Genomic DNA, 10,135 nt, shown 5'->3' with positions numbered 1-10,135 from the left:
GCTCCAGCTGAGCCCAGCACTCACCCACTTCACTCCAAACACAGACTCCTGTGGCACGTCTTTTGCAGCGGAAAAATGTGCGAGCCTCTTGCTAGCTACCAGCTGGGTCACACGCACCTTGTCAAAGTGATCTATTTCATTTAGGATGTATAGATCCAAGATTATACATCCCAGAGAAAAAAGAAAGCAATCATTTTATTCACTTGACACACGCTGTCTTGAGGAGAGTTCAATTTGTAACAGTAGTTAATCATTCACAAACAAAAGCACACAGTTTTATTTGTTCCTTGAAGCAGAGGATTAAGACATGGTGTACCGGGTAACTGGTACAAAATACACACTCCATGGAAGTAATTGTATTTCTATTGCACATTTTTTTTGAAAACTTTATCACTTTAACACTCATTGTCTTTGTACCTCAGAGGCAAGAATTATTACCTAGAAAGGTCTGTTTCCTTTCTCAATCATCTTTTGGAATGACTGCATAGTACTTCTTTATTTGAAGGCCTTTATTTTTTGCTGACAGTGCTGCATCCAGCTAGGACACGTTTTACACCTGCCCGAACCACAATTACCAACCACAAACTCCCTGTTGCTGATAACCACTGCAGAGCTCCCCCTGGTTCGCCTGAAGGGAGGAGCTCCTCATTTACTGTCGTGAGGTTACAAGCGTTACCAAACACACAGCATAGCAATAACCCTGGCCACCCATGAGGACATGGCTCCGGGGCAGAGCTGTCCCTTGTGGAACAGTTGCCATGGGTCTCGCCGCAGCACCTGCCATATACCCCGCGCCGCCTTCCCCTGCGTTCTCCCACACAGGCGATTGCTGAAGGCATATGGTTGTCCACGGCAATCTCCACACTGACACAGGACGTACTCCACAAATACTGTTATCAGCATTTTGATGGATCTTTGGCTTTTATGCATTATGTATACCTATTGTGTGTAAGTGCAGTGGATGTACAATGTGTGCAAGGCAGCAGATGCATAATGTTTGCAATCGTTTGCAATCTCCGTGCTCTCTGGGGACTGAGCCCATGTGAAAACCTGGCTCTAAAGATGCTGTCCCCAAAATTACCGGCTGCGTCTGGGGGCCAAAGCCACGGCCTCTCATTCCCTGCTCCCCCACCATCCTCCGAGGGCCGCTTCCCACCTCGGTTATTCCCCCGTGCCGGGGAAAGGCCCGGGAGCTGGCCTGAGCTGCACCGCTATGCGCGGCCCGGCCCGGCCCTGCCTCTGCAGGCCTAACAGCGCCGGAGGCCGGCAGCGCCGCGCTGCCGGGCCAGGCCGCAGGGGGCGGGCCGGGCCCGGCCCCTCGCCTCCGGGCGCAGGCGCCACTGTGAGCCCGCGGGGGGCGAAGGGCTGCCCGCCCGGGGACGGCGGCTCCATGAGCTGCCAGGTACGGGTAGTCTGTCGGTGGCCCCGGGGAGAGGGCCCGGCTGGAGGCGAGGCGGGTGCCGGGGCGGGCGGCGGGGGTCCCTCAGCCCCTCTCCTCGGCGGGCAGAGGCGCCGGGCGCGCGAGGCCTGGGCGGCGGGAGCGGGACACGGATCCGCGCTGACTTACCCCTCCGCAACCATTTCCCTGCTCTCCTGCCGGCCGGGACAGGGGGAACGCGGCAGAGCTTATCGGCATTAAAGCCAGGGAGAGCTTCTTCTCACGCTTGTTTGGTGTCGGTTGTTGGTTTTGGCATTTTCGGAGAAGTTAATGTGCAGTAGCGTTTTTTTTTTTTTTTCGCGTTACCGTGCATTAGGCCGCGACGCCCTGATGGCGTTTGTTCCCCGAGCAGGTGTCGGTGCTGTACTTCGCCAGGAGCGCGGAGCTGGCCGGGCTGCGCTGTGAGACCCTCTCGGTGCCACGGCAGGTCACCGCGCTGCAGCTCTGGGAGGAGATCGTCAAGGTGCACCCCAGGTACTCGGGAAAGTTACTGCTGAGGTGCACAAAGCTTAACGTGGTTGGGGTTTTTTGGTAAATACAAATTCAGCGTTTAGAGCTAAGCTGGAACATGTATCAGTACTTTGGTACCGTAAAAACAGTGACGTTAACTTGTTCTTGTAACCTGCAGCAAGTGAACTGCGTTTTGGCCAGTTGGAAATGCCGTAATTTTATGTATACACAAGGAAAGACTAGGTCCAATAAATGGACTAGGGCTATAAATAAGAAATCCATGATAATGTGCAGGTGTTTTCAATCACTTACCTTTAACTGTGCTGTTGGCTGAGCTTATGGCACACTCTGGAAGGCGGGTCAGGAAGGGAGCTGAAGCCCTGCCACAGGCTTCCAGCCACTCAGCCCTTACACAGGAAATAGGTTCAGCCACTTTTCAACCTCCTCTGCTTTGGAAAAAAACCCAAAGCACTGTTGGTAACATTTCATGGGAGTCTGGTCCTGAGTGAGCGCAAGATGTGTGCTGTAAGGACCCCAGCAGCGCTGGTGCTCTTTGAGGGTGTCAGCAGAAGTCTCCCTTCAGGTTAAGGCTGAGGGAAGGTGCTCAGTCCTGTCAAGAATGAGTCTGAGAAACAGGTGCAACACCGTTTTGGAGGTGGGGAGGAAAAAAAAAAAAAGCAAGCTATAACAGAGGTTAAAGTCCTCAAGATTTAGTGCTGAATACACTGGAATTTCCATAGTGTTGGACTTAGGTGCCAAAGTCTTCCTTTAGGCATCACCCTTCTTTATTAGATCTCCTCTCAAAGGCTACGAAAAAAATTAAGTATTTAGCAATGGCATCTGTTTCCAAATGAGAAGCTCTAACCAAATTTTAGACAGGGGCCTTTTCCTCACGGAGAGTTGAGATGAAGTGTGTTTTCAGGGAGGAGGCAGTAGGGAATGAGTGTGTTTTACTTCGCAGCCTATTACTCGGTGTCAGCAGCAGCACCTTTGGTTGGTTTGCCATAGTTTGTCAACTTTGTCCTTTTATGAATGATGACTTGGGGCAGTACATTTTGCATGTGCAGTTACTTCCTGCCCGCCTTCTTGGAAAATGCTGCTGCTCCTAGCTTTTCTGGAAAAACTCAACATAATTGTAGGACATTGACCACAGACTTCTATTCACATTGCTAATGGATATTCAAACTGCAGCTTGAGCATACTTTAAAATGCTCTTCTGTTCCACCCATTTTCCCCAATGAATTAACTTACAAGTGACATTATTTAGAGCCCATCCTTCTAATGGGCACTTTAGTTCCATAGTTGTGCTCAGTTCCTCAGTGGATTGCTTTACTTTGATACAGTAACTCCCTTCAGTCTGCCCTCTGGCTCAGTGCTACTGTGTTTTGCTCAGCCTGTGCCTTGCCTACTTTTGTCTGACTGGTAGGAAATAAGATGATTTCTACTTGTAACCTTTTGGCGTGACTACTTGTTTCTAGGGAATACAGCTCTCTGCTGTCTGTGCCAGATTTTGTAGTCTAGAACAGTAACAGTTATCACTCCTGCACCTTATAAAGTAAAATGATGGCATTTTTTTCTGGTCTTACTGGTGTTGCCCTTATAGTCACTGTGTGATTGCACTTAGTCATGAAAGCAACTCCCTGCCTCATGGTATCCAGAGCTGTGGACTCTCACAGCAACATCTCACAGGGGTGAAATCAAACAATACATAGAAGCTCTGCCAGAAAACACACCATATCTGCCCTCTTACTTCTATTGCCACTCCTTACCCATAGCAAATTTCAGATCTGTGAGTACCAAAAGCCTTATAAACTGTGAGGTTATGCAACAAGAGCAACTCTTTGACCATTGAATCTTCATCAGGACTCACAAACAGCATCCCACAGTGCTTCTTGCATTGTAAGAAAATTGCTCCAGTCCAGCCAGACTGAATCAAGGGAACATTTCCTTCTAATCCCAAATTGGACGGTTTTTACCTCTTGAGTTACCTAATTCTTTGTTAGAAGCTGCTGAAGTGTGTCTGGTATACATTGGTTCGTTCTGATGTAGGCCTATGACAAATCCAATTCCTGACTTCTGAAAATTATACTGAGTTGTTTTTTCCCTACCACCACAAGAAAATCCCAGAGCAGGAGGTGGGTGTTTGTTGTATTTTTGAAAGTGTATTGTAAGCAGAGCTGTGTGAGTCTCAGTGGTATTTATCCCAGCTGCCCTAGACTGTGTACCAGTTTGTTCTTTAATGAAATCTCATGGTTAAATGCAAACACTCTATTTAGAAACCTGTTTGTGCTCCTGCCAATCCCCCTCAGGCTTGCTGTCATCCGGGATCAAGTGGTTTTTGCTGTTCGGCAGGAGTACGTGCTTCTTGGAGATCAGCTCCTGGTCCTGCAGCCTGGAGACGAGGTTGCCATCATCCCACCAATTAGTGGAGGCTGAAAGTGCCCAGGTTCTGTCAGGTAGGTATCACTTCTTGCTTAGTTTCCTATCAAGTGTCATCCTGTACTAAAATATCTCACGGATTCTGTATAATGTTCAATAATCTTTTTTTGTTTAGGTTCAGAGATGTGATTGCAATTCTCTCCCTCTACCTGGTACTCTTTTGAGAGAGCGTAACTTGCATTTCCTGCTGGAGAGAACCATTGTGCTGACCAGAAAAGATAAGGTGGTGCACCAATAAATGATTAACACATATGCAGTAAATGGAAGAAAATTGCCAAAGAGGTCAGGCATTGTTTTTAATTTGTGTTTTAGGTCTTGTTATTCTTTCGTAGTTGTTTCTGGCTGCCAGTAGGTACCCAGCTTGCCTAAATAAGATAGTAATGAAAAAACTCCTGCCACTTTTTAACAGAAAAGATGATACAGAAAAAGAATTGACTGCTGCTTAAAAAAACCTTTTTTTTTTTTTAATGTTTGTTGCTGTCAAAGAAATATATCCTTAGAATAGCTTCGTTTGTTTGCATGCTTTCAAGTGCCAGTCCATGTATTTACTGCAGCTTGTTCCATTGCTGCTGCTCAAAATACTTCTTTTCCTCCTCATTCTTAGATGAACTGATGACTGGTTTCTACTCAGAGAAATTTAGAAGTGACTCCTGTGTCATTGAAATGCACTGATAGTATGAGGTCCTGAATGTCCTTGAGAGCATATAAAACTTTAGGATTAGAACTCTAATCTGTGTTTATCAGAAATCTGATACATTTAAACTGTGTTTCATTTCAGTATAAGATAGGGAGGAGGGGCTGACAATCTTATCACAGATTTACTAGCACAGTGGCCTGTGCTGCTTGATTATCCTGTTAAACGGGGGCCTCAGACTAGTTCTAGTTTTGTCTTACTCGACCAGACTTTCCTACCAGGAAAGAACCTGTATGCGTTAAAAAACAGGTCATTGCTTGATATTTGCAGTTAGTATTCTCTCAGCAAGTCTGACGAGAAGAGAATTTGCCATGGAGACTGGTCTCTTGGAATGAGGAAGTAGGTAGTGCATGTTTTCTGCGTCAAGTGGGGCATCAGTACTGGATAAAAGGCAGTTGGCCAGTGCTAGTATCGCCAAAAACAACAGAATCTGTTTGGTTTCAGCTTTTCTAGTGAGCTATGGATGAAAGCGAAGATGTGCCAAAAGATTTTATCAAGCTGAAGTCTGAAAAGCTCTCAGTAGATGAAGTGTCAGAGCTGGTCATTTCATCATACTGTGGGGCAGTGTCTCTGTTCATTGGTGAGTTTAATATTTTGGAGCTGGATCTCTGGGTGTGTTAATAGTCTAATAAATGGAACCTAGATTGTCCACACCCCAAACTCATGCTTCTCAAATAAATAAATTCCTGGAGTGAACCCAGGATATTTAGAAAACACATTTGGAATTATTTAGAACAAGGCCATGGCAGCTCTTAAACAGCTGCACTGGGACAAAGTGGTGAGAAGCTTCGCAGCTGGTGTGGCTATCCTAGGGCTCAACAGAACAGCGGCTCTGGAGTACAGAACTGCTTGGCAGCTATTCTCCTGTCCCCTTGGCCACAGCTTGTTCAAGGTGGGAAGTGGGATATTGTGGCTATGCAAACCACAGGTCTACACCTGTATGAAAGCTCCTGCAACTCAGATCTTCGTTGAAAGTAAAGTACAGTTTTACTCATGGGCTGATGAAGGTCCTGTCCTGTTCCTAAATGTACATGATACAGATCTTGAAACCTGTTTGTGCTTAAACCTTAGTGCTACTGGGCTCCTAAATACTGAGTAACTGCTAAGGTCCTATTATTGCATTTGCCACAGAAGATGTTCCAGCCTTGGACACTACAGACTGCAGATTTGTATAATGTGTAAACTAAATTCTTCCTTGTATATTAAAGATTTCTCTTGTTCGAAGAATCTTTTTACGCAACCATGATTAGAGGAGGTTGTTTATATTTCCGCAGTGCTGACCTTGACCATAGCAGGAGATCCTAGGTTTTACTCAGTATTTATATATAATGTATTATTACATAATAAATATATAATATATATATTATAATATATATTTATTTACTCAGTGTTTTTGGTTGATATATCTTTTGTGTTTAGGTACTACAAGAAATAATTTTGAAGGGAAAAAAGTGGTTCACTTAGAATATGAAGCATATACTTCAATGGCAGAGACTGAAATAAAGAAAATCTGCAGAGATGTTAGACAGAAATGGCCATCAGTCAAACACATTGCAGTGCACCATAGACTTGGGTATGTATGGCCAGACCCCATCTTTCTGCAAGCGGAATATTAATCCTTATCTGGTGCGTGGTTGTGCTTACATAGTTGCAGGACATGCAGAAGTCTTTATAAACTGTAATGCAGCAAAGTTGGCTGCAGGATGAAGCTCTCACTGTGGAGCTAAGTTTCAGAAATCGTCTCTTTAAAAAAGTGTGCATTGTATTTGTATAGTATAGTGTTTGCTGGAGTCCACATTTAGCCTGCAGGATCCTTGATGCTGGTGTGATGGTTTGAAACTGGGGAGAAGGGATTGAGATTTCATTCCAGGGAAGGGGAGGCTGTTGGTTTGTTTTGTGTTTTTTTAAAGACATGAAGTTGGCAGCACTTTCTTTTTTCTTCTGTCTTCCATTGAGGTGCCACAGAATGATCTTATTGTCTGATTTAAGTCAAATTATGCCATAGGGAACCTGAAAGCTCAGACTCTGAGGAGGGGAGAGGCATGGTAATTACCAGCCATGCTTGCTGGAGAGCTTCCTGTTGTTCTCTGAGTCTTGGATAAGCATTTTCCGTTGGGTTCAAAACATGGAAGAGTAGTGTCTGACATACTCTTGAGCCTTCACCGTTCATCAGATTTCTCACTGAAACTAGCAGGATTTGCAGAGTCTGTTGCAAATGCTTTCTTCCTTTTCTCACAGCAGGAATCTTAGGAGGTGACTGCAAAGGGTAATATTAGCTCTGAGGGGTAGTTTCCTTAAATTTCCTCTATGGTTGACAGAGAGAGTGATTCTCTTGAGGGCAGCTCAAAGCATTTAAGCTTAGATTTTTCTTATAAACTGTTTGCCAGAGGAGTCTTACTATAGAGGGAGGGCTGGGAGGCAGCTTTTGGGAATACTACCATTGTGAGGAGCAAAACAAAATGATGTGCTACTTCTGTTAAGTTTGGAAAACAACACACCAAACAGGAAAACTTCATAATTTGAAATCAGAAGTTGTCAGAAATTAAGTTTCATTGCAAAATCTGCATAGTTTGAGGCACTTAATTTCTTTTTTCACAAATTCTTGTGCAAACTGAGCTGATTTCTTAGGTTTTCAGATAAGAACTGGCGGTTCCTAACTTGTTATTGTTCATTATTAAGCCAACTTCCAGTGAGTTTGCTATGCATTGTTGCAAGTTAGCAGTTTTCCCCTCTTAATTCCATAGACTTTATTTTAAAAAAAAGAAAGAATGGAAGAAAAAAGCATATGTCTGGTGGGTTTATTTATTCTAAAGCATGGAATTCTCACATCTGGTACTGATTTTGGTTGTGGTTTTCTTTCTTTTGAAAAGTGTATAATCTTTTGGACGTGGCTTGACACTTGCTCAGAATGAATGAGTCAGGAAAGCGTGTGGCCAGAATACTGACGTGACATGGCGACAACTTTTGGGTGCTCTTGATGTTAAGCATTAGCTAAAGCTGCTGTTGTTCCTCTTCTCCCCCTAGTGTGGTTCCAATAAGTGAAGCAAGTGTAATTGTTGCAGTCTCCTCTCCACACAGAGCAGAATCCCTTGAAGCTGTAATGTACTGCATCAATACCTTAAAAGCATCTGTCCCAATATGGAAAAAGGTATGTTTGGGGATGAATTTGATTTTAGGCCTGTGCCAGTCTTAGACAGCTGGGCTAAAGGCTGCTGCTGCTCTTAAGGGAAGCAGCTGAAGCATTATGGGCAACAGTTGCTCCTGATGGGATGCCAATGTCTAGTACCAGTGAGTTTCCTCTAATGCAGCCAGGCCCATTTCTGGCAGGTAGGACACCTGGAAGGTCCTTCCTTGCCTCTACCATCCAGCTCCTCTTACTTCTAATGCCATCCTGGAGTCAAAGTGAAGGAGCCTTGAGCTCTCCTCTTTTGAGTGGCAAAACTCAGTTCTACACAGGCTTGTGGAAGAACTTTGACTCAGCTTTGCTGCAAGTAAAAGTGGCATTTCTTGTCTTTCTCCTTTCCCCTTGTCCCTGTGGCCTTGAGAAAGCACAAGGCGTTAAGCAGCAGCACACAATGAAGGGATGAGCAGAGGTCCCAAAGCTAGTATGGGCACACAACAATGTGTGGAGAGACCAGCCTGTGTCTAGAAAGAACCTCATTGCATAACCACAGTGTTGTATGCAAGTAATGAGCATTACCTCTGCCTTCTCTCCCAGGCAGGACTTGGCATGTGGTAACAGTGATGTTCTCTGCATTACTCCACTTTCCTGACATCTCTTTTAGGGATACTGGAGTTCTGTGGTCTCAGAAAGAATAATCAGGGGCTCAGAGCCCTGCTGAATTTGCTTGCTTAGGACTGGACTGCTGCTGGGTAGTCCAGTCTGTCCTGAAGTTCTAATACTTACTGTATTTTGCATATTGTTGTCATTTTTATGTTTTTAGCATTGACATTTTGTGTACACTAAAATACGCTCCTAAAAATGATCGTACAGTAGGTTAACATGGCAACATGTAAAAAGGGCAGTTTCAGACATGAGTGCTGTGTACTCTACAGCTTTTACATCATTTCTTCTAAATATCTTTCTTCAATTGACTTCAGTATAGATGGGCCCTTGTAAATTTAATGGGGCTCAGCCTGAGATTTAGCATCTGCCCACATGTAAGTCAGTATGTTCCAAGGGTACTGCCCTCTTTTCTGTTTGCCAGACAAGTGCTGTGTAGTCCTTTTGTGATCAGTAAATAATAGCAGGATGGCTGTTGAGTTGTTTGGCCTGGCTTGTGGCGATACGTAGCAGACTCCCACGATATTTCCCATTCTTTGTTTATATTTGCAGGAGATTTATGAAGATGAATATTCTTGGAAAGAAAACAAGGAATGCTTTTGGGCAAATTCAGAAAAATAAATGTACTCTTTTAAAAATAAAGTGTTACTGTTCCTAATGAGCATCCTGGTTTAGCTTTGAGTTGTTTTTACATATCAATCTGAATAATTTAATTAGGACTGAATGAAATGAATGAGTAGTAATTAGGGTTGTTAAGCTTTCTTGGCTCTCCTTTGAAATAATCTCTCTGTATTCTGCATTTTAACATGGCATCAGTTTTTAAAACAATCGTCCCTAAAATTCTTGGTTGCAAGGTGTTTAGTCGTCTGTGAGATACACTGTGTGAGATATACTATGCTTTAAGGCCTTTACATTGGTAGTCTGTGTTCACTGTCTGCATGGGAAGTCACAACAGGACAATTGGATTTTTTTAAATCTTAAAAATCCTTTAATTTTATATGGCTGTAGAATCAGTTTGCAAGCTTTATGCTATTTTGACATTCTTGTAATGTGAAAGCTACTTGAAGTAGATGAAATATTTTGGTACAGACAGAGAAGAAAATATAAACTATACTCCAGAGTTATTAGCTTTTTAGTAGTGGTTACATTCGAGTAGCTCTGTCTCACAGAAACATTTTTACTGTGCAGCTGATATTACAAGTCCATTGCATTAAAAAGATATGGACAGACCTTGATTCAAAGTTAGATCTAATACTCTACCAGCAACTCACTTGCATTAGCAATAACATGCAAACCTGTAACTACTTGATGTCTAGGCACGATTAATTTT

General features: G+C 43.8%; 2 protein-coding genes across 3 annotated transcripts; both read left to right on the top strand.

The window, feature by feature from the left end:
- Nucleotides 1-1,314: 1,314 nt before the first annotated feature.
- On the top strand, nucleotides 1,315-4,532 carry LOC137676551 (molybdopterin synthase sulfur carrier subunit-like). 2 transcript variants are annotated; one of them, XM_068423432.1, is made up of 4 exons: nucleotides 1,315-1,402; nucleotides 1,791-1,912; nucleotides 4,241-4,344; nucleotides 4,443-4,532. In XM_068423432.1, exons 1-4 carry the CDS (start codon nucleotides 1,391-1,393, stop codon nucleotides 4,454-4,456), a joined length of 252 nt encoding a protein of 83 aa, XP_068279533.1. In that variant the 5' UTR covers nucleotides 1,315-1,390; the 3' UTR covers nucleotides 4,457-4,532. The 2 variants fall into 2 exon arrangements, with proteins under 2 accessions (XP_068279533.1, XP_068279532.1); XM_068423431.1 differs by having other exon boundaries at nucleotides 4,198-4,344.
- Nucleotides 4,519-9,467, top strand: LOC137676550 (molybdopterin synthase catalytic subunit). Its single transcript, XM_068423430.1, has 5 exons — nucleotides 4,519-4,609; nucleotides 5,466-5,601; nucleotides 6,441-6,594; nucleotides 8,046-8,169; nucleotides 9,358-9,467. The coding sequence occupies exons 2-5, from the start codon at nucleotides 5,481-5,483 to the stop codon at nucleotides 9,424-9,426; spliced, it is 468 nt and encodes a 155-aa protein (XP_068279531.1). The 5' UTR covers nucleotides 4,519-4,609; nucleotides 5,466-5,480; the 3' UTR covers nucleotides 9,427-9,467.
- Nucleotides 9,468-10,135: the final 668 nt, after the last annotated feature.

The sequence above is a fragment of the Nyctibius grandis genome, chromosome Z, assembly GCF_013368605.1.
Source record: "Nyctibius grandis isolate bNycGra1 chromosome Z, bNycGra1.pri, whole genome shotgun sequence".
NCBI classification, from domain to species: Eukaryota; Metazoa; Chordata; class Aves; order Nyctibiiformes; family Nyctibiidae; genus Nyctibius; species Nyctibius grandis.
The sequence above is the reverse complement of the archived record's forward strand: the minus strand, read 5'-3'. Positions and strand labels throughout refer to the sequence as shown.

Coding starts and splice junctions, on each gene's coding strand:
- LOC137676551 (XM_068423431.1), top strand. Junction 1,913..4,197: donor ATCGTCAAGGTGCACCCCAG/GTACTCGGGAAA, acceptor AATCCCCCTCAG/GCTTGCTGTCATCCGGGATC.
- LOC137676550 (XM_068423430.1), top strand. CDS start 5,481: ATGGATGAAAGCGAAGATGTGCCAAAAGATTTTATCAAGCTGAAGTCT. Junction 5,602..6,440: donor GGCAGTGTCTCTGTTCATTG/GTGAGTTTAATA, acceptor TTTTGTGTTTAG/GTACTACAAGAAATAATTTT. Junction 6,595..8,045: donor GCAGTGCACCATAGACTTGG/GTATGTATGGCC, acceptor TTCTCCCCCTAG/TGTGGTTCCAATAAGTGAAG.